The sequence below is a fragment of the Carettochelys insculpta genome, chromosome 1 (assembly GCF_033958435.1).
Source record: "Carettochelys insculpta isolate YL-2023 chromosome 1, ASM3395843v1, whole genome shotgun sequence".
NCBI lineage: Eukaryota > Metazoa > Chordata > Testudines > Carettochelyidae > Carettochelys > Carettochelys insculpta.
The window spans coordinates 269,516,558-269,541,048 of record NC_134137.1 but is presented as its reverse complement, the minus strand read 5'-3'; the positions used below and the strand labels follow the sequence as shown (position 1 = coordinate 269,541,048).

Sequence of the window (24,491 nt, the reverse complement as noted above, 5' to 3'; positions counted from 1 at the left end):
TGTGCAACCTAATGGTAGCCAACACTAACCATCATTGACAGAAGTACCTTGCTGTTTCGTGCACAAAGATCACTTATTTTGGAAATGCCAGACTCACATCATCTTTCTAGCCTGCTGGCACCTGTGCTTTCACTCATATTTCATTTAAGTATTTTGCTAGAGGCTCAAATCAGAATCTTAGCCCCCCATCTTTAGTTTCTCTGCTTCAATTCTGTTAATGCCATGACTCTCCCCTGCTTGTAGCCTTTAGTTGCTGTTTAAGTTTCATCGGATGTTAGCAGTCCCTCCTCAGTTTCTAACTTAGCATTGACATTTCTCTCAAACCTGGGCAGCAATTATTCAAATAGACCAGGTTGTTCACAAATATTCACTCTTTGATAGATCATCAAAAATGCTACTCCTTGGAAAAAGCCCATTTTAATCAACTTTAAGAAAGCATTTAATATTGACCACAGAGAGTCCTTGCAAAATACAACTAGATGCTATGGGATACCAAGCAAGACAATCACGAATGAGTTAATATGTTGGAAGCAGACATGCAATCAGATCAGACACAGGCCTGACTGCACGGTTCAATATCGTGGCTTGAAATAGACAAGGGTGCATGTTATGATATCAATAGACGATAATAAAACAAACAACGAATGGTGTGTGGGTGGTATACAATGAGCTTAGAGAGATGAGCTACACAACCTTAAGTTTGCCCACTAAGATGAGTGTACTAAGTATCATGCGGGACACAAAAACTGCCCTTACATCATAAATAGACCAGAAAGCAGTAAAAATTAGATTGAAAATAAATACAGAGAAAAAAAGATTATGAAGGTAAGAAACTGTACAACAGGTGCAAAAGTGCATGCAGAAAAGAAATCAAACAGACCAAAGAGTTCTATTATCTGGAGAATCTGATGACATTTGAAGTTGGCTATGATAAAGATATTCACACCCAATTAGGAAAAACAAACGCCACTTTCAGAAGGACAAACAATATCTGTACATACAGAGGTCTCCACACTGAACTAAAGGCCATGTGATTATACTAAGCATGCTACTCTATAGAGTAAAAAGATAGCTAACATAGAGAGAGACTGGAGGTTGCCCAACACAGATGGTAGAAGAGGATACTCTACATTTTATGGAAATAAGATCTCAAAGAAGTATCAGGTAGCACATTTACAGGAAAATAGGAAACATGTTAAGCAAGCACTGAACTGGGTACTAAAGGAAGGCAGGCCAAGGAATAACCAGGAGAAGACAGTGACAAGGGATACTGAATTAACTGGCAAAAACAAAGAAGTTCTACAGCTAGTGGGCAACTACGACTGCCCGATGTGAGGACTAAAGAGAAGCCTAGAGAGAGCTATAGCAGGATTAGTGCAGAAAGATCAATAAGTATACTGGAAATTACTGGTGCATTCTATCCTATATGTTTTTTATACATATCAGGTAAATGAGAAGCTACAGTTCTCATGCCCAATCTGTAAGTCTTCATTGCCACAGATTGCACAAGAACTCCACTTTCAGTCTTAGTAACTGGATCAATCTGATTAGGTTCTGCCAGTCCAAAAGAAGGTGACTAGCGATAAAAACTAAATTTATTCAAAAACAAGAAGTCCCGTGGCACCTTATAGACCAATACATATTTTGGAGCATAAGCTTTCATAGGCAAAGACCCAGTTCGTCAGATGTATGAGTCATGCAATATCTGTAAGTAGAGGACAGATCTCCTAATTTACAGACAAGTATGACAGAACTCAGAACTCTGAGTAACAAGCACCGTTACCCCTATGCATAATAGCATGCACACTCTTATTTATTTTCTGGAATTCCTAAGTGCCTTGGGGATGAAAGAAGTCTGAAAAATAGTCCCATATTACATGGTATTGGTAAAATATTGTACAGCCTTTGATATTCTGATTAATGTGTTGTTTTAAATATACAAACTCCTGATATTTATATACACAAATGGTGGTGTGTTAAAGATTTCACGGCCATTAAGGCCGTGTCTACACTTGCATTCCTCTTTCGAAAGGGGAATGCAAATGAGGGAAATCAAAAATGCAAATGAGGTGCTATTTACGTAATCTCTTTTCAGAAGAGATTTTTTTGAAAGAAAAAAAAGCAGCATAGATGGGGCTCTTTTAAAAATAAACCCCATCTTCAAAAGAACCCTTCTTCCTATTTTGTTTGAAACTAAGTGACTAAATAGGTAAAATGGAGCGAGAAAAAAAAAAACGTTTCTTTCCCCTTCCAGTAGGCAAAGGAGACTTATTTTCCAAGCATAAGAGGCTGTCAACAAAGGGGGGATTTGCCAGCAAAACTATGTTTACAAGGCTTTTTTTGTGCTGTTGGCAGCATCTACCAATGAGCAAATATACAAAACGAGTGGGCATTTGCATTTTTCAGACCTTTTATTTGCATACTGCCACCAGCGGTTTGCATCAGTGTAACCTTAGCCTAAGTGTCCAGCACTGAAGGCAGTTCGATCCTTTCTACTGTCTTCACTAATGGATCAGCCTCAGGTTGTCCAGTAAAGTTTCCAAGCCCCAGGAGTGGATCTCTCAAGGACTATAGGCATTAGAATGGATGCAGGCAGAGCTGGAAGAGACTGATGGGATGAGTTTGAAAAGGCACAGCCTACATTCCAGACTATCTATCTAAAACGAATTAAGTTTAGTTAAGTGTGAAACCACCAAAGCAAAATAAACAAAGCAGCAGTCAGCTAAATTACAGGACATCCCTTAACCATAGAGCATATTTCCACCAATGATTGTTGACTCCTTCCTGCCTCCATCAAGTAAGCTTCTTCATCCTCCAGCCTAACACACCTTAATTTTCCTATCAGTAGGATACAAAACTGCAATAAACAAGTGTTCATCTTCAACATGTGCATCTGATAAGTAACTAAAGATATGTATATAGCTCAAGTGAAGGTGTGACTGCAGCACACAGGTATACCCACTCTAGTTTTAGTGGGTAATAATAGGACAAATAAGGTGGCATGGCCTAGCAACCCACATACATACTCTGGCTCCTCAGGATTATTTAAATTCTGGTCACTAGTCCATGCCATACTGTCCACGTCAGGGGTCTGCAACCTTCCCAAGGCAGAGTGCCAAAATTTGACCTTTTGACTTCTCTGTATGGTCCGAGTGCTGGTGATACTTTACAAAGTCTAATAAGCCCTCCTTAAAACAGATTCATTACCAAATAAAGATGCATAACTTTACCATTTAGGTGGTGGTTAATTTTACAATTAGCATGTTACCATTTAAGGATTAGTTGGTCTTTTGTTAATCCACAGGTGGTATGGCTTTGAGCAAGCTCCTGGATGCATAGTGGAGGAGGAGCGGGACTGAGCTCCTGTCTCACATGCTGATGAAAAAATTGGCTCATGTGCCACTCTTGGCACCCATGCAGGGGGTTGCTGATCCCTGGTCTATGCTATAGTGCTTTTAACTGGACTAGGTAGGCCAAAGGTAGCAGGGATGTGCCTACCAATGCTATAATTGTACTTTAAAAAGTGCTGTGTAGACATGCCCTTGACTCCAAAAGGAAGTATAAGGTCATTGCTAAAGTTTTGTATTAGGTGAGAAGACCAATATTAAATATAGACAAGTTACTCACCGTAGTAACGGTGGTTCTTCGAGATGTGTCCCCGTGGGTGCTCCACAATAGGTGTCGGGCTTGCTCGGCGCCGCAGATCGGATCTTCCAACCAGTTTCTGCCGGACCGCGCATGCGCCGGCGCGCGCCGCTCCCTTGCGCGCTCCTGGCCATATGCGCGATCCGGTCCCCGCCAGTTCCTCGACCAACCGCCTCGGGTGCCCCTGCAAAACACTAACAGAGATCCGAAGCGGGGAGGATGGGCGGGGAGGATGGGCGGGTAGTGGAGCACCCACAGGGACACATCTCGAAGAACCACTGTTACTACGGTGAGTAACTTCTCTTTCTTCTTCGAGTGTCCCCGTGGGTGCTCCACAATAGGTGACTACCCAGCAGTAACCCAAGATAGGAGGTGGGTAATCGGATTATGTGCAGCTTGTCCCCGAGAGGACCGCTGCAGAGAGACGGGTATCCTCTTGGAATACCCTGTGAAGGGCGTAATGTTTGGCGAAGGTGCCGTAGGATGACCAGGTCGCCGCTCTGCAAATGTCTTTTAACACAACGCCCTTGAAAAAGGCTGTTGATGCCGCCACCGCCCTAGTGGAATGAGCCCTGGGAGTGGCCGATAAAGGAGTCTTTTTGAGCTCGTAGCACATTTTTATGCAGGATACAATGTGCTTTGAGATTCTCTGCGAGGAGAGACCTTCTCCTTTCGATTTGGGAGCGAGGGAGACTAGGAGTCTATCCGTTTTCCGGAAGGACTTGGTCCTGTCTACGTAGAAGGCTAGCGCCCTCCTCAAGTCCAGGAGGTGTAGGCGCGCCTCTTCGTTGGAGTTACGAGGCTTTGGATAAAACGAGGGTAGAACAATAGGTTCGTTAATGTGAAACTCGGAAGAAACTTTGGGAACAAAGGCTGGATGCAGCCGTATGGTTACTGCCTCCTTGGAAAAAAACAGTGCAGGGCGGCGTTGCCATGACTGCCGCGAGCTCGCTCACCCTACGAGCTGACGTAATTGCAAGAAGAAAGGTCGTCTTTATTGTAAGGAGGTGGAGGGGAACCGTGGCCAAGGGCTCGAACGGTGGTCCCATTAGCGTGGTAAGCACCAGGTCCAAGTTCCACGAAGGTGGAATCGGTTTCCGAGGGGGGTATAGGTTTACCAACCCTTTGAGGAACCTGGTAACCATAGGGTGGGCGAACACCGTGTGCCCTTCCTCCTCATGTCTGAACGCCGAGATGGCGACAAGGTGGACCTTCAACGAGGATAGCGAGAGTCCTCCTCTCTTGAGGTCCAGTAAATACTCTAGTATTGTAGGCATAGGCACCAAAAGGGGGGCCAGCTGTTTGGTAGAACACCAAGCCGTGAAGCGAGTCCATTTCTGCTTGTAGGTCTTTCTGGTGGAAGTCCTCCTGCTACTTTCTAGGACTTGCTGTACTTCCACTGTGCATGTGCTCTCTAGGGAGCTGAGCCATGGACTAACCACGCTTGCAGTCGCAGGCTTTGGGGGTGCGGGTGCACTATGGACCCCTGGGCTTGCGTGAGCAGATCCGGTGCCACCGGAAGAGGCATCGGTGGACGGTCCGACATGCGCAGGAGTAGGGGGAACCATTGTTGTCGATCCCACGTTGGGACTATCAGGATCATCCGGGCCCTTTCCCTCCTGGCTTTCTGCAAGACTTTGTGGATCAGCACTGTGGGAGGAAATGCATAAAGCAGGGGGCCCCTCCACGGGATCGCGAACGCGTCCCCCAGGGACCCCCATCCCAGTCCTGCCCTGGAGCAGAATCGTGGGCACTTCTTGTTGTGCTGAGTGGCAAACAGGTCTATTTGGGGAAAACCCCATGCGTGGAAAATCGGCCGTAGCAGATCGGGACGGATCTGCCACTCGTGTGTGAGTGCAAAACGCATGCTCAGCTGGTCTGCCTTCACGTTGTGCGCACCCGGCAAGTATGAGGCTTTCAAGATTATATTGTTGGCGATGCACCAGTTCCATAAGCGGATTGCTTCCGCGCATAAGGCACGGGATCGAGCTCCTCCTTGCCTGTTTATATAAAACATGGTGGAGGTATTGTCTGTACTGATCCCGATGACTTTCCCTTGTATACGGTCTCGAAAGTGTCTGCATGCGTTGAACACTGCTCTGAGCTCCAATATATTTATGTGTAGTGACTGTTCCGTGGGTGACCACAGTCCTTGAGTCACCTCTTCGCCCATGTGCGCTCCCCACCCTATGAGGGAGGCATCTGTAGTGATAAAAACTGATATTTGCGGCTGGTGGAAGGGTACCCCTGTTAGCAGGTTCCTGGGGTTTACCCACCATTGTAGGGATTTGCGCACTCCGGCTGTGGGCGACACCACCCTGTGAACGGTGTGTACTGCCGGTCTGTATACACTCGCCAGCCAGTGCTGCATGCTGCGCATGTGTAACCTGGCGTTCTGTACTACGAACGTCGCCGCTGCCATGTGGCCCAGCAGCTGCAAGCACGTCAAGACCGGCACCGTAGGGCTGAAGGTGATGACCTGCACGAGGGAACCGATGGCCCGAAAGCGAGTCTCTGGTAGGTATACTCTCGCTGTAACCGAGTTTATACGAGCCCCTATGAACTCTATGTCCTGTGTGGGGTCTATTTGTGATTTTGCCAGATTGATAACCAGGCCGAGTGAAGAGAACGTGTTTGCTGTGACGCGTATCATGCGCAGAACCTCCCCCTTCGAGGCCCCTTTGAGCAGGCAGTCGTCCAGATACGGGAAAATAAATACCCCCTGTCTGTGCAGGTAGGCTGACACCACTGCCAAGGTCTTGGTGAAGACTCTGGGGGCCGAGGAGAGGCCAAACGGTAGGACCTTGTATTGGAAGTGTTCGTTGCCTACCATGAACCGGAGGAATCACCGGTGAGCCGGATGGATAGTTATGTGGAAGTACGCGTCTTGTAAATCGAGGGCTGCGAACCAGTCTCCATCGTCTAGTGCTGTAAGGATGGAGGCGATTGTGGTCATCCGAAAACGTTGCTTGCGCAGGTACCTGTTGAGGCCGCGAAGGTCTAAGATGGGCCTCCAGCCTCCTGTCTTTTTCTCCGTCAGGAAGTACCTGGAGTAGAACCCTTTCCCTTGCAGTTGCTCCGGCACTCTTTCCACCGCCCCTATGAGCATGAGATGGTCCACCTCCTGCCTGAGCCTCGCTACATGGGAGGCCTCCTGGAGGTGGGGCTTGGGTGGAGGTCGTGACGGCGGGAGCGACTGGAAGGGGATGGCGTACCCCGTGGCTATGATCTCCAGCACCCATTTGTCTGTGGTGATCCTTTGCCACTGGTCGTAGAATGGTCGGAGGCGATGGTGGAATAGTTGCTTCAGATGACCTTGTGCGATGGTAGTGATGGCGCAGCCCTGGATCTGTATGTCAAACTTGTGGCCTTTGGCCCCGCCCCGAGGACGGACGGCTCTGTTGTGAATGTCGCCTGGGAGTTCTGTACTGCTGGTGCTGTTGATGTCACCCTTGCTCGTAACCCCTGTGGTACTGGGGGCGCTGTTGCTGGTACTGGTACCGTCTTTGTTGAGGGTAGTACCTTTTCTTTGTGTATGGAGGGGTGTAAATCCCCAGGGTCCTGAGTGTGGCTCTTGAGTCTTTACTTGAATGAAGGACCGAGTCGGTTGATTCAGCGAACAGCTTCTGCGAGTCGAAGGGAAGGTCAACTATCTTCGCCTGCAGATCCCTCGGTATGCCCGAGGTCTGGAGCCAAGACTCCCTTCGCATCACCACTGCCGTTGCTGTGGAACGTGCTGCTGTGTCCGCAACGTCCAGGGCGATCTGAACTCCCGTCCTCGAGGCCGTGTAGCCTTCTTGCACTATGGCCTTGAGCACCGGCTTTTTGTCCTCTGGAAGCGAGTCCATGAGGGAGGTTAACCTGGAATAGTTGTCGAAATTATGGTTCGCTAAGTGCGCTGCGTAATTTGCCATGCGCAGCGTTAAAGTGGAGGAGGAGTAGACCTTTCTGCCGAACAGCTCTAGCTTCTTGGCATCTTTGTCTGTTCCCACTGTCTTGAATTGAGATGTCTTTGATCTTTGTTGCGACGACTCCACCACCAAGGAATTTGGCTGTGGGTGGCTGAACAGGAACTCCATGCCCTTCGCCGGCACAAAGTATTTCTTGTCCGCTCTCTTTTGGACAGGCGGAATAGTCGCAGGGGTCTGCCATATCGTAGTGGCGGACTCTAAGATCGCTTCATCAAGCGGTATTGCTACTCTGGAGGAGGCCGGAGGTCTCAAATTTTTGAGGAGCTTATGGTGTTTCTCTTGCACCTCTGCTGTCTGGATGCCTTGCGTGAAGGCCACCCTCTTAAACAGCTCTTGAAACTGTTTGAGATCGTCCGGAGGATGGACGTCCCCCGGGGCCGTAGCCTCATCCGGGGAGGAGAGCGAGGAACCGCTGGGATACGTCTCTCTGGACCCTTCCGGTTCCTGCTGTTGATGGTACACCCTCTTGCTAGACGTTTGGGAGGGAAAGTCTCGGGGTTCCATAGCCAGTCCCCCCTGAGATGCTTGAGTCTCTGTCCCCGGTCGCGAATGCCCTTGGGGGTACGGGATCGTCTGTGGGGATCTTTCCCTAGTAGATTGCCGATGGTGTCTATGCCCCGCGTGGTAGGGGCGACCATGGCAGTATAGGCACTGTTCTTGGGAGGGTGACCTAGACCACTCCCTTGGTGCATACCCTCTGCGTCTGGGGGAGGGAGATCGTCGAGACACTGGAGAGAGCGATTTTGCATAATAGTCCAGCGGTTCAAACCCCAGGAAGGGTGAAGGTGGTGCCAGCCAGGGTGAGGCTGGTTGCAAAAATGGAGAAGGGGGCTCCGGGTAGGCTAGGGGGGACCCCTGCCTTCTGGTTGGAGTCTGCAGCATAAGCGGAGGGCTGTGAGAGAGCAGCTCCACAGCCCTGTCCGGAGAGGGGCTGCGATGCCTCCTCTGGTGTGCAGCCTTCCCCTTCCCTGGAGGAGGTAACTCCGCCCCGACGCACAGGGGATGCCGGCCCCGTCCGCACCGTGCTAGGCACGCTCGAAGGCGGTGCCGCACGTGCGGTGTCCCTCGGTGCCTGCAGGCCGTGTGCCTGCGCGCTCTGCACCGCCGGTTCCCCGGGGGTCGGTGCCGCTGCCTGCGGTGCCGCCGGTACCGGCGCTTGTTTAGCCGCCGCCCTGCCTGCGGTGCGGGGCGGCTGGCTGATTATCGGAGGCTGAGCCGCTTCCACGTGGCTCTCCGTGCCGCCGCCGATCAGCTGTTGCTGCGGCTGGGGGCTGCTCGCTCCTCCCGTCCCGCTCGCTGTTGCTGCCGGCAGGGATCGGGCTGGGGAGGCTTTCCTCCGTTTTTGCGCTGATGGGGTGAGGGAGGCAGCTTTCCTTTTATGGGCCCCGGAAGGTCCCTCCTGCTGCGGCCGCTCCGGCACGTCTGGCTGGAGGGCCTTGTCAAAAAGCAGCATTTTAAGCCGCATCTCCCTGTCTCTCCTTGCTCTGGCTGTTAGTTTAGCACAGAAGGAGCATTTCTGTGCAACGTGGGACTCCCCAAGGCACCTTATGCATAGACTGTGCCCATCGGACGCTGGCATCGCCTCTCGGCAGGACTCACATTTTTTAAATCCTGAAGAAGACATTGTTGGTGAGTCTTTCAGGTGTTAAACGGGTACTTAGCACCTTCTCTGTGCTGTTTTCCCCCTCCGATGGCCTGCCGCAGCAGGAGGGCTGATGGCCCTATGCTCCTGGCCTCCGGCGCTTGTTACTGGGACTGGTGAAGCTGTCCCGCTTGTAGTTTGCATTTTTTTTTTTTTTTTTTTTTTTTGTAAAAATAACAACCGGCTAACTTGCAGTAGCCTAAGTACTTGAAAGAAACTTTAAAAGAAACAGTTAAGTCGTTGAATACGCTACTTGGCCTTAGCCTAGTTGGATTCCGTCTGCAGCCGATGGCGGTTGAGAGGAACTGGCAGGGACCGGATCACGCACATGGCCAGGAGCGCGCAAGGGAGCGGCGTGCGCCGGCGCATGCGCGGTCCGGCAGAAACTGCTTGAAAGATCCGATCTGCGGCGCTGGGCAAGCCCGACACCTATTGTGGAGCACCCACGGGGACACTCGAAGAACAAGCAACACTTTCTTATCTACTGGAGAACGAACCACAAAGTCATATAACTGTGGGACTGGAAGGGACCTCAAGAGGTTTTCCAGATCAATCACCTGCATTCATGGCAGGACTATACATTATCCAGATCAGGAATTCCCAACCTATGGGATTTTCTGAGGGTCTTTGGGAGCCATTTGCAGCTACTTGACTCTTCCTCAGCTCCCAGTCCGTATCCTGCAGTGCTGAAATGGAACTCAATTTAACTGAACTCAATTTAATAGCCAGCAGGGGGGATTTTGCCCTGAAACCAACTAAAGTGAGCATGATTTAAGCCTGCAGGGCAGGGAAGTGCCCCACTGCAGGTGGGGGAAGGGAGTAGGAGGGCTGGAGGAAGCCAGGCAGAGAAGGCGGCAGCCCAACAAAGGAGCAGCAGGGGTCAGCAGCGGCAGCTTGGAACTCCCCAGTGAGGTGAGGGGGGTTAAGATAGGAACTATTGTTACACCTCTGAGTTTAGAGCAGGGGTGGGCAATAATTTTTGATGGGGAGGGTCGTTCTAAGATTTCAAGGGCCACTTTTTTGATATCAAGGGGGTCTGAGGTCTGGGATGGAATTTGAGTGCAGAAAGGTGCTTTGAGTAGAAGACTGGGGTGCAGAATAGCTTGTGGGGTCTGAGAGAGAGTTTGGGTGACAGGTGGTTGTGACCTAGGGCAGGGAATTGGGGTGCAGGATCTGGAAGGTGTTATAATTGCAGGAGAGGATTCTGGCCTGTGGGAAGTGTGTAGGAGTGGGTGCAAGGTCAGGGAAGGAATTGAGGCATGGTGCCAGAGTCATGCTATGGCCAGCATGCCAACAGCATGCTCAGGCATGCTTCCCTGTCGGCCACCAGCCCGAGCTCCCATGACTGTTCCATGTGGCTCTCTGGGGTCAGGGAGGGGGCTTCATGCACTGCCTCCACCCCCAGCAAAGTCTCTCAGCTCCTATTGGCTGGAAACTGGCCAGTGGGAGCACAGAAAAGGGCCAATTTCTGGCCAGTAGGAGCTGAGAGGTTTTGGTAGGGCAGGGGCAGCATGTGAAGCTACCTCCACTTGGAAGTGCTTTGAGCAGTGCTGCTCCCTGTTGCAGGGGTGGGCTGGGGGACCAGTTAAAAGGCTTGGTGGGCTGCATGCAGCCTGAAGGTTGTATCTTGCCTGTCCCTGGCCTAGTGGAATAGTTATGTCTTCCCCAGTGCTCTTAAATTATTCTCTTGGGAATGCAGGCTATAGAGACTACTAGTTGAAAGGCTTTCAGTCAGATTTGTAAGTGTGGAAAACCTAGTACACTGAGTAAGTGGGGGTTTCACTTATACTGTGCTTTGTAAACATTCCACCTACAGTTACTATTTTTAAAATTCAAGAAATTGCATAGACCAACTTAGTTTTAGAACAAAAGGTAGATGCGTGGGTTGGATGGTTAAATGTAAAATCTCCCAATTTTATTTTTTTAATAGCAAGGAAATGCTGAATTATGGGAGACCTGTAAGCTGTATGTTAATGACCACACCACATATATCTACTAGGAGTCTAGGAGGTATTGACAGCTGAAATGGAGTAGAAATGGGCAAACTGGTTCTGCTGCTGCTCAGAGAACTCTTTTCATGGCTTCCTGATTTATATATGCCAATCACAGTGTTGCAAGTGACTGCCACTCTGGTCCAGCTGAGCCTAACCTCACAAGAGCCTTCCATGGAGAGCCAATCCAAAGCCCCTATGGCTGAGCAGAAGAGACAGTAATCAGAACCCTCAGGGTCTCATATTCCAACCCTGCTGGTCCTAACAGTGTGGCACAAGTGCAAAATTAAATAGGATTTTTTTTCCATTTAAAAATGTCATTATCACATTAGTTAAGACAACAGAGAGAGATCAGAGAAAAGTTTCCCTGTAGATCCTTTTTAAATTAATCTAAACTGAAAATTAACAGATATACTCTAAAATCCCACAAAATTCATGTGCTGTAAGTATGGAAAATATAAACCAGCCACGAGCAACTGCAAATGGTGAGTGGGCATGAGTGGCTCTCCTTCATTTCAGTGAGCTGCAGTAGCCTGCGGCCCACTGAGTTTCCACCTGCAGCCCCATGTCCCCCTCCACTCTTATGGGCCTCGCACATGTTGTGGCTGCATACTTCCTTGCTCCTCCTCCCTCTCAGCACTTGCAGAGCTCACAAATCACCTGATTCTAGCTCCATCCCTCCTCCTTCCCAGAGCTGGAGCAGCTGTGAACAGCTGATTCATAATGTTCTGCTTCTGGGAAGGAGGTGGAAGAGCAGAGACAGAGCACGAATCAGGCAATTCATATGCTCCAAAAGTGCTGAGAGGGAAGGGAAGGAGCAACGAGGCACAGGGCTCCAGTGCCTGAGAGACATGTGGAGGACAGGGTCAGGCAGAGGGTCCACAGGTGGCACCTCATTAGGCCACAGGTTACTCACCACGGATACAGAATGTCTTCTTCATACAAAACAAAATGGCTGAATCCCTGTGTTTAAAGGGCAGTAGAAACTTAAAGGCATTACCAAGATTGCAATAAGTTTGGAGGCAGTAGGGGAGCAGGGAGTCAAGGGCAATAAGAGGAGATAGATAACATAGGGAAAAGGAAGTGTTAAGAGAAGGGACAGAGAAGGAAGGAACAACACTGAGACCAGTGTAGGAAGTGATACACGATCATCCATTATAGGAAAGAATAAAGGCAGGCAGGGACCAAAGGTATGAACATAATAATAGGGATGAGGTCTAATTGAGTAACGTTCCAGGGACTAAGAGATTTAATAAAGACTTACTAAATAGCTTATTTAAACAAAATACAGAAGTGCACTACTGTTTTATTCTTTCAAATTGCAGGGGGCATAGCAGTGGAGAGGAAGTAGTACCAAATATTCAGTTTGTGTACATACTTTTTTTTTTTTTTTTTGGTCAAGCCTTTGTTTGTCAAACACTGAAGAGAAAAAGACACTGGGTTTTCTAATCCCTTTTTTAAAAGGGTAGACAACCAACTGCACAAAACTAACAGAGAAAAATTGTAAAAGCTGATTTTGTTTACTCTGTTCATTTCGTGGAGTTACAACATAACTAATATACATTAACTAAATATTTCTCTAAATTAGTTTATCATTGAATTATTTAAGTCCATTTTCTTAATACACTGCGATAGAAAACAAATGATTTATGTCAGAGAGTTGTGAATCCCTGCTATTCAAGTGACACAAAGGACAAATTTCTAGTTTTGGCATGCTGCAAGAAACGGGTACTTAAAGCAGTCAGTGGCCCAAGTCTGAATAGGTGAAACCCTAAACCCTTGTTTTAAGATGATACACGTTTGAAGGATAGCATCTCTTTTTGTGGCAGCTTCTTTTTACTTAAAAGGACAGCCATTTGAAATTATCAAGAAGTCTGGAACATAAAATACTGTAAAATGTGTAAATAGGGTATAGATGACAAGGCAACAGCTGAAAAAACAAACAAGTTTATTCCAGGGGTGCGTTAATAAAAGGGATTTATTCCTTGACAGGACTTTCTTTAGGTCTACGTTTCATACATCACAAAGCATTAATTAAATTCTCATACCACCAGTTTCTGGAGGAACAGGAAGAATTGAAAAAGGCTGTGAGAAAGACAAGGGCAATCTTAGAATGCACTGGAAAATGTATTTCTAGGAGACACAGGGAAGTGTTAGTGCTGTTACACAAGGTATTGGTAAAACTGCATCTGGAATAGTGTGCACCATTCCCATGTCTCATGTTTAAGAAAGGTGAATTCAAAGTGCAACAAGTACAAAGAAGCACTATAGGATGATCTGAGGAATGGAAAACCAGCTCTATGAGCAGAGACTCAGAGAACTTGGTTTGTTTAGCCTAGCCACAAGAAGGCTGAGGGCAGACAGAATTGCTCCCTATAAATATGCAAGAGAGAGAAATATTTTGGAGGGAGAGGAGTTCAAGTTAAGTGCCAATATGGACACAAGAACAAATGGATATAAACTGCCTGTCAACAATTTAAGTGTAAATTTCTAACCAGAGGCAATGTTACCTATAATTTTTTCCATTCACATGCAGAATACACTACGTGCACTGAAGCATAAGTAGTTATGTAGCACCAACAGAAACACATAGCTGCCCGCTGTGGGCACGGCCAAACATCTGGGCGGCACCTGAATCTCTCCTGGGTGGCCATGCAAGCACTTAGCTTACTGGGAACACACATCAGAGGAGTGAAGTTTGGAAACAGCATTCCAAGGGAAGCAATGTGGGCAAAGAAACTGAAATAGCTTCTAGACTAAGCTTGATAAAATTTATGGAGAGGATGGTATGATAAGATTGCCTACAATAGCAGGTGGCTGATCTGTGACCACCAGCAACAAATTTTCAACAGCCAGTGATGGGACAATAGGTAGGAGGGAAAGCTTGAGTTACTTCAGAGGATTCCTTCTGAGGCATCTGGCTGATGGACCTTAAACCATGTGGCCATGACCTACCTGATCACCATATTTGGGTCAGACAGGAATTTTCCCCCCAGGTCAGACTGGCTGAGATCCTAAGGTGTTTTTTTTTTGCTTGCCTCTGCAGAATGGAGCACAAGTCACTTGCAGGTTTAAATTAGTATAAATGGTGGATTCTTACTAATTTGAAGTCTTTAAATCAGAGGTGGGGAACCTCTTCTGGGTTGGGGGGGCCCAATGGAAAAAAAATCAGTCATGGGCCACATAAAAGAAAGAAGCAACAAACCCCACAAAACCCTAATTTATACATCCCACTACTCTCACTCTCCAGCACCATGGGTAAGAGGGTAGAGAAAGCGGGAGGGGGTGCTGAGGTCCAGGCTCTCTCCCAGGCTAGATTAATTCTCTAGTCGCAGGGTGGTACCAAAAATGGGGGTTCAGGGTTGGGTGTGTGGGAGGGGGCTGCTGAGGAGCAGGCATGGGAGGGAGAGTGCAGGAGTGCGAGGTAAGTTAAGTAAGTGGGCTGGGGGAAATGGTGAGGGGTCTGGGTAGTAGAGAGCATAGGAACAGGCTGAAGGTGGATGTATGGGCAGGAAGGGATGCAGGAACAGGGTGGAGGTGTAGATCTAGAGAAGTGGTTGTTCCCCTCTATTCGGCACTAGTGAAGCCGCATCTGGAATACTGTGTCCAGTTTTTTATGGGGCGGGGGGAGGGGGGGCAAAAGTATGTGGATGTGCTGGAGCAGGTTCAGCGGAGGGCAAAAAAAATGATTCAGGGGCTGGAGCACAAGACCTATGAGGGGAGGCTGAGGGATTTGCGTTTGTTTAGTTTGCAGTAGAGAAGACTAAGGAATGATTTCATAGCAGCCTTCAACATCCTGAAGGGGAGCTCTAAAGAGGATGGTGAGAAACTGTTCTCAGTGGTGTCAGCGGAACAAGGAGCAATGGTCTGAAGTTGAAGAGGGAGAGGTGCAGGCTGGATATGACGAAAAACTACTTCACCAGGAGGGTGGTGAATCACTGGAATGTGTTGCCTAGGGAGGTGGCGGATTCTTCATCCCTAGAGGTTTTTAAGTCCCATCTTGACACAGTCCTGGCTGGGATTATTTAGTTGGAGTTGATCCTGCTTGGGGCAGGGGGCTGGACTAGATGACCTCTTGAGGTCCCTTCTAGCCCTATGCTCCTATGAGGCTGGGGGTCTACATAGGGGGTGCAAACGCAGGAGGGATCCTGGGAAGAAGGGGGTGGGAGCACTTACTTCCCCATGGCATTTCTGGCCCCTCCCACAGCTGGGGAAAGGGCAGTAACAGGAGCAAAGCCTGTCCAGTGAGTGTATTCTCTCACCACTGCCAGGCAATATCTTCCCCACCCCCAAGACAGAATTCTGTCCAGAGTGGCAAAGAGGTCTCTCTGCAGACAGCTCCTACCATTCCCACTGCTGGAGGGGAGATGGCAGAGGGAGAGGAACAGCAGGGGCATGCAGAGTTCAGAGCCATTTCTCTCCCCACAATCATGCCCTGCCTCCCTGGACAGAGCCCAGGGGCTGAAATCCAGCAGCAGCTTGTCTGATACGGCCTGTTCAGCTCAGGACTCCACCTCTCGCCACACAACAGGCTAGATGCTGGGGCACAGAGGGGATCCAGGCAAGCAGACATCCGGATCCGGACTGCACATTCCCCACCCCTGCTTTAAATCACAATTTAAGAACTTCAGAAACTCAGCCAGAAGTCAGGCGTCTATTAAAAGAGTGGGCATGTAATATTCTGTGGCCTTTAGTGTACAGGAGGCCAAAGTAAGTGATCATGATTATGCCTTCTGCTGTTAAAAGTCTGAGACTGGATCTGGATTTTGGACAACAAGATATAAAATATTTTGCTTCTAAGTCACTGGTTGTATTCTGGCTCATGTATGCTGAGTGATTTAAAAACCGAGCTTCTGGTGTTCATCCAGTTCCCAATAAACAAATATGTAAGTTACAAAAGCCATATTCATAACTGCCATCAATTGGCATCTTGTTGATGGTTTCAGATGATCCATGCAGGACTGAACAGGAGTAACTACCTTCATCTTTGAAAATGACTGTGGTGGGTGAAGCTTATACTGTAATTGTATCTGCTGCACATTTTATAGACAAGAACTTAATTCACCAGTTACCAGTCCAGCAGCTCTCATGAACAGTAAACTCATTTTTATTCAAATCTCAAAGTAAAGAAATATATTTCCATTCCACTAGTAAGCTGCGTAGAAAGTGTTGCTGAGCTGCATGAGTAACTGCGGGCTAGGAATGGGCAGAGATGGCCAGAACATATATACTTTTGTACATGTACTTTTTTTTTTTTTTTTAATACAGAAATAAAATGTGATCACCTGTTTATAACAGTACATTAATCAGCTTAGTTCAAAGAGGTCTTGAACAGATTTATAACTCATCCCTCATTAATGGGTATTCCCCCATTTTCACTTTTGGGGGAAGTGTACTCTTTCAGTAAGAATGGCAATATTATAACGTCATTAGTACTGTTTACTAACACTCTTTTGGGCTCTTTTCCAAAGTTTTTTAAATACCAACCAAATGCACACTTTCAGATGTCCTCAAACTCTCTCACAGTATGGACTGGATTTTGGATACCTTTTCTCTTGGACCTCCTTGTGGTTAATCACAATGTTCATGGCAACTACAGCAACTGGGGTAAAAATATTTTTAAAAAAATACTACTCACAGAATATTTCTTTAGATCCTTAATGCAGCCCATATTCTTGTAGGTTTTTTTTTTTTAAAGCATTAAACAGTCAATTCAAAAAGTTAAAAACAGTTTCAGATACTAAAAGCTGTTGGAGTCCCCATGTAATTTTTGTGGCATTGCAATTATATTTTCCAATTTTTAAAGTATTCCTACACTGCTGGTGCACAAGAATTCCCACAAAAAGTGGGAAAACTGACTAAATGCAAAACACTGTAAAAGGCACAACAGTAAAACAGTTCAAAAATACATAAAACATTTCTTTAATTTTGCACATTTTCCCAAATAGTAGGTCCCTGACCAACCAAAGTTGTCCTCTCCCTACACTGGCTTTCACTTCTCCTGGGCAGGAGGGCAGCAGTATGAGGAGTGGGATTATACAGCAGCACGGAGGAAGCAGTCTGAGACAGTGAATAGTCAGAAGCCTGGGAAAGATGGTGGCCCACCTGGTCATGGGGAGAGAATGACCAACTACTGTTTCAGGGAGGGATGAGACTGGGAGAGTAAGAGAAAGGGAATTGGAGGGAACCAAGCAGGATACTGGTGGGTTCCCAAAAAAAGACAAAATGCAGCTGGATGGGTCACCTTTGTAAAAAGCTTGGAAACTGCTCATTTAGCTGGTACTTTAACTATTAGAGGGACAATGTGTTTGGGGGTTTTTTTTGTTTGTTTTTTTTAATTGGACCAGCCTCTGTTGGTGAAAGAGACAAGATTTGGAACTACACAACTGGAAAGCTTCTTTCTTTCACCAACAGAAGTTGGTCCAATAAAAAACTCTCAACCTTCTCTCTAATATCCTGTGACTGATACAGCTATAACTCTACATATCTTCTAACTAAAGTTTAAATTGAAAAAAAGTCAACCTTCTGTTTGAAATTTAAGTTGACAATTGCCCCTTAACGAACTATGTACATTTGCCCTGCATTTATTGTCCCCTCGATCTACTTTGTTCCTCTGTATCGCATACATATGCTTCCCTGATGCCTGGCCCTCCTCTCTCTTGGTGCTACAACCCGGCTACTTGTTTTCTACTCTCCTGGCTATTTTGCTACCAGAAGCAATTCCAGTTACATTGGCAGGTCCAGGCAGCTATCATCTCAGGATAGCCAGTTCGTCACCTACTCCTCCTCCTCCTATTCAGCAACAGCCACAAGTTGATGCACAAAAGGCTGGCTCAACTATCTTGTTTCTTTCCTGCTCCCTTCCTGCCTTCACTGGTGCCAAGACTGCTCTAATAATGAAGAGCCTGGAATGCCCTGTACAGGTAACTGGAAGCAAAGAACCAACTGTGTGACTTCCATCTGCTTGAAAACGACCAGCACTTCAGGAGACCACAGTACAGAAACCAAATGTTTACCTGCAATACACATTACACAGAAATATAATACTAATCTTCCAACCCAAAATGTACAATAAAACAGAAGTTCTCAAAACTAAGTCTAAGAAAAGCTACGCTGACTGCTTCACTGACATATTTAATTATTGAAAACTATTCCAAGCATCCATTTGTGTATCACTCTTGAAGTTAAAGTTTTGCCCCTTTTTTTGCACGACAGATCAATCTCCTCAGTATTAATGCTGCACAAAGCAGTATATGTACCAAAGTTTAAATAGCTGACAGACTTTAGCAGAACATAAGAACTGCATTACACTTTTTGCTCTCATACGTCTGATACTTTTTTTGCTTCCAAGTTCGATTCAGACCTGAAAAGAGGGGGACATGCACAAAAAACTAAAGGTTAGAGGCCGTATTCAGGGCTGACTCACCACTGTCCTCTGTTTGTTGGGTAGGAAGACTCTAACAATAGGTTTTTGTGGAGACTTGGGATTATTCCGTGACACATCTGTGGGGTTCTGATAAACTGAAAGGGATGAAGGTGCTACAGAGAGACTAGAGGAGGAAGATGATGTAACTGTGTCTGTTGAAGCAGAGCTGGAGACAGAGAAATCAGTTCCATTTCCCATGGATTCTAATAACTGCTGTTCTCTTTGTTGCAGAGCATCTAGCTTGCTGGTGTATTCTTCATAGGCCTGCAGAGAGGAAAAAGGTTATTTAAAATCAGTTAGCATATTGAATGCATAAGTCGCTCTAAGTGTGAACTTGTAGCCATTACAGAAGATAGAACTTACACAAAATTAGGCCTGATGATTTCTAGGACAGGACACAAGACATACAGGATTGTTATTAATTTGTTAAGACAAGTTGATATTGACCTAGTATTTCATCTTTTGATGGGATACAAAAACCACGATTATCAACTCCAAAAGTAAATGCTCACAAGATGCTCTGAAGATAACTGCTGCATTTGAAACATCTAACTTAAGTAAAAAGCTATTAACAAAGTTTACTGCTTACTTCACTCACTAGCCAGCTAGAATCAGAACCAAACATGTAGGCTACGTCTACACTAGGGGGTTTTGTCGACAAAACTCGGAGCATCTACACACAAAATATATTCTGTTTTCTGAGGAAAAGCTGTATAGACGCTCCGTGAGGCCCTTTTGTCAACAGAGTGGATTAAAATATCAATCCACTTTTATGTGTAGACATGATCTGTCAAGACATCTCTTCCAAGAGTAACTTCTGTAGACAGATGCTTCTAGCGTAGACATAGGTGTATAGTGCAAGAATGAAGGAGAAACAGATGTTTTCATTTCTTGTATATTTTATTATTTCATCACAGAAAAAATATACAAGTTGAAAAGTTGCTAATAAATGCGGATTAAAAGTGTGAAGCCCAGTTTCCAAAGACTAGTAGTGTACTAAATTAAACAAGATTCTCTCTCTTTTTCAAGTGTCAACCAATTACAAATATAGTTCTTATTTTCACTCTACACTGTTATGCTCCTGCAGCGTGAGCACTGATGGCTAACAAACCAGCCTGTTTACTCCTGGTCAACCCTCCCCACTTAACACTATCAAGGATGTCAGTACAGCTCTTAAAACAGTTTTAGTTGGAAACTGCACTCAAATTGGAGGGCTTTTCAGCAGGACAAATGCCAGGATGTAAAACTTTTTTTAAAGACAGTATTTTGTAACTGTGATGAATTACGTATTTTGAACATAATACATTTCACACCAAATAATTAAAGCTATCTGAAAATTTGCATCCAAGCTATCTGTCCATGTCCCTTACCTGAAAACCAGAACACTATGCTTTGAATAGATGTTTTTAGTCTAGCCATAACACACACACACACACCAAAAAAATTGCTATACTGTGCATTTTACAGCCTCATGAAGACAAGACATACTCAGAACATATGAAACCCTGAAATCAGACTAATTTTTTAACTATAATATATACTCTTAAATAACATAGCTTTATCTGCAACTAGAATGTTAAACTCAACACACAACTCACCAAAAGTGTTTCAGTTGGGTGTTTTAGTTAATACTAACACTAAACGTTCAGATTAATTGTAATGGATCTCTGAGTTTGAAAAAGTTTTAAAAAGTATACACAAATGCATGCTCAGCATTTTACAGACATACTGATAAAAATCTCTGCCCCCAAGGCTTTGCCATCTAAATAAACTGAAAAGGACCAAAGTTTCCATCTCTGCCCTCCACACAAGAAGTCAAGACTGATGTCACAGTGCATACTGCCTACCTTGACTATTCAAAGAGCTTGCTTGTGGTGGAAATTTTAAAATGTTTCTCACTTGAATCCATTTGTTTTTCTCATGATTTTCATATACAATGTTTTCTAGCTACAAATGTCTTCCAGTTGTATTTGATAAATATTTTAATGTGCTTACTTTAATTTTATGATGAACATCTTAAAACTGAACAGAACATTTAGAAGATGCAAGTCCAATGTTCGCATACAGAGAAGTCATTTGCAATTAAAGTGATGAAAATTAACACTTTCAACAGGGCTATCAGAAGCACTATGCTTGTCATTTTTGTATTCCTCCATCTTAGTGCATTTGAAGATTCAGCTAACTACTCTGCATTTGCTGAGCAAGCAGTCTTCTCCTTTCTCATTATCAGCCTTTACCAACTGTTCAGGATGGAGATGTGTTCTTAATTTGTGACATCATTTCTGTGTGACTGGACTGAAAAAGAATTACATATTCATTGTGGGGTTAAGAAGAAAACCTGGGAAATACTATTAAATCTGAAAGAGAACCCAGAAAAACTAAAAAGGACGTGATATACTCTTTATAAACTGGAAAGTGGTCAAGCACTTCACAAATGGACACCAAGTTCTTCCCTACATTATACTTCATTGTCAAAAACTGTTACTCCAGATTTACCCAGGTGTAACCGAGAGCAGAACATGGCTGCGTCTATAGAAGATGAGCTTTAAATACAAGTTCCTTTCCTATTTCCAGGAAAGCGGAACATTTTTCCATATGTCATTCCAGTAAGAGAGTTATACACAGTGAATTATCTGAAGTCAAATTAATTTTAGACACCACAAGTTTCTACTACAGTTTTGCCAATGTACTTTTTCAAATCTACCCTTACTTCCTTTTTTTTTTTTTAAACAAACAACATTAGCTCAAATAATGTTTTGTAATACATGCAGTATCACATTGTTGCAAGATATTTGTGAGCTTAACTTAGGTTCCTGGACAAAATTACACATACTGTTAAAAATATGCAGAATGTTTATTTTGGCAACCTAAGGCATTATTATTGCAAAACCAAGCTACATTCAAATAACTCATCTATGAAATATAAGTGACAGACAGACTTTGGTAAATTAACTTTGGGCTCCTTCTCATGGAAGTCAATGGAAAAAACTCCTTAATTAATGGGAACAGGGCCTGTTATACTTTTCAGTGGGTTAGTCACAGAGATGGAAGAAACAGCAAAAACATGTCACATGACTAGGGACAAAGAAACCATTTACAGTCTAGATAAGACTTTAATGGTCAAAGCTGATTTCTGCTCTCTCTCTTTTGCTTGTACAGGTTGATTTCGCTACTGAAAAAAAACATTTTATAAACAGTAAACCCTCAATTTTACGGCCTAATGGGGGCAAGGGGTGTCCATTAATGCCGAAAGCCCATTATATCCAAATGGTTATACTGTATGATGACGCACTGACCTTCCCACCCCATCACTAATTCATGTCCTCTGTCCCCTTCTTCCCTTCCTGACCCTACATCCTGCCCCACTCTTCCCCTCACACCTCCAGCTCCCTCTCCCAGTTACCAGGAAAGGAGCTGAATGCTGCCCTGGCTCCTTCCACCTCCTGCAGCCCCCAGCTCCAAGCTGCTCACGTGAAGGTAGAACATAGCCACCCCCAGCCTGCCAACAAGCAGCAGCCTCCAACATCATGGCTACTGCTCAGCACCATTGTAAGCAGTGGCAGCTAGGTGCCAACATGCTGCAAGCACACCGGGCTTGGGGAGGAGAGCTCCTGCACCCTGCCACAGCCCCACCCGGCTTCTCTGGCCCTGGTGGCCCCAGATGCTCCAGCATTTCCTCCAATGGCTATGGAGAGTCTCTGGCTTCTTTTTTTTTTGGGGGGGGGCGGGGGGGGGGAGAGAAGGGAATCAGGAGGGCTGGCAGACAGCGTCCTTTATTTCCAAAGTCTGCTATGTCAGGGTCTGTTAAATTGAGGGTTTACCATAACTAAAATCTTACAGCATATCTTCACTGTGTTTTGAGGAAGACAGAGTTGGCCGAATATTCTGCCCATGACTGGATTTCAGCAGCTTGTTTTAAAAAGTCAATCCATTTTCATCATCAGGAAGCAATAGCAAAACAGAGAGCTTACCAGAACATTTTTGATTTAATTTCATTTTGACAAGGCAAATTGTTTGAGACATATGGGTTTTGACTAACTGCAAGGCTGCACCATACAGGGGGGCAGAAACAAGAGAACAGAAAAACACAAACCACAAAATCCTCCTACTACACTTAATTTGAGATATACAATTATTACAACAGAAAAGTTCACCTATGTTAAACATCTGTTAGAGAATTCACTGCAATGGAAAGTTGTGAAAAACAAGGCCTTAAAAGTCACCATTTATTTCTGCTCCTTCCTTTGTTTCTACCAGCTGGTGAGAAGACAGTTTTCAGATTCCTTGTGAAAAGGGGGTGACCTGAACATGCTTCATCAACTCTAATTGCTGGTTAAGCATAAACACTTTAAAAACTGCAGTTTTTAATCTTCAAGCGCTGCATGCCCTCGATCCTGCACATTTCACTTTCTGCATTTATTTTCTTGGCACTACATTAAATCAATGCATCCCTGGCTTAAATTGCAACAAAGATGGTTTTGGTTGGACATTAGGAACTACTTCCTAACTGTCAGGGTGGTTAAACACTGGAATAAATTGCCTAGGGAGGTTGTGGAATCTCCATCATCTACATCTGTATATATTTTAGAGAAAATGTTGGGCGGTCCAACATGCACAGGAGTAAGGGGAACCATTGCTGTCAATCCCAAATTGGGACTACTAGGATCATGTGGGCTCTCTCTCTCCTGGCTTTCTGCAGGACCTTGTGGATGAGCACTGTGGGAGGAAATGCGTAGAGCAGGGGGCCCTTCCACGAGATCGCGAATGCGTCCCCCAGGAACCCCCGTCCCAGTCCTGCCCTGGAGCAGTATTGTGGGCACTTCCTGTTGCGATGAGTGGCAAACAGGTCTATCTGGGGAAACCCCCATGCCTGAAAAACTGGCCGTAGCAGATCGGAACAGATCTGCCACTCGTGTGTGAGTGCGAAGTGCCTGCTCAACTGGTCTGCCTGCACGTTGTGAGCGCCTGGTAAACACGAGGCTTTCAAAGTTATACTGTTGGCGATGCACCAGGTCCACAGTCAGACTGCTTCCGCACATAAGGCACGGGACCGAGCTCCTCCTTGCCGATTTATATAAAACATGGTGGAGTTATTATCTGTATTGATCCCGACTACTTTGCCTTGTATATGGTCTCGAAAGTGTTTGCAGGCGTTGAAAACTGCTCTGAGCTCCAGTATATTTATGTGCAGCGACTGTTCCATAGGAGACCACAGTCCCTGCGTCACCTTTTCGCCCATGTGTGCTCCCCACCCTATGTGGGAGGCATCGGTGGTGAGAAAGATAGATATTTGTGGTTGATGAAAGGGTACCCCTGTTAGCATGTTCTTGGGGTTCACCCACCATTGCAGGGATCTGCGCACCTCTGTCGTGGGCGACACCACCCTGCGGACGGTGTGGGATGCCGGTTTGTAGATGCTCGCCAGCCAGTGCTGCATGCTGTGCATATGCAATCTGGCGTTCTGTACTACGAACGTTGCTGCTGCCATATGGCCTAGCAGCTGTAAGCACGTTAGAACCGGCAGGGTGGGGCTGAAGGTGATGACTTGTACGAGGGAACCAATGGCGCGAAAGCGGGCATCTGGTAGATAAACCCTTGCTGTGATGGAGTTTATGCGTGCCCCTATGAACTCTATGTCCTGTGTGGGGTCGATCTTTGACTTCACAAGGTTGATGACCAGGCCCAGTGAAGAGAACGTGCCTGCTGTAATGCATATCATGCATAGTACCTCTTCCTTCGAGGCCCCTTTCAGTAGGCAGTCATCCAGATACGGGAATATAAACACCCCCTGTCTGTGCAGGTAGGCTGACACCACT

At 46.0% G+C, this 24,491-nt stretch overlaps 1 protein-coding gene across 2 annotated transcripts in view; it reads right to left on the bottom strand.

Annotated features, from left to right (window-relative positions):
* BRAF (B-Raf proto-oncogene, serine/threonine kinase) overlaps positions 1-24,491 on the bottom strand; it is a 148,224-nt gene that overhangs the window by 77,381 nt on the left and 46,352 nt on the right. For both annotated transcript variants that reach the window (XM_075007122.1, XM_075007131.1), the window contains exon 3: positions 18,676-18,939. In XM_075007122.1, the coding sequence (XP_074863223.1) occupies positions 18,676-18,939 (264 nt within the window). The remainder of the gene's footprint in view (positions 1-18,675; positions 18,940-24,491) is intronic.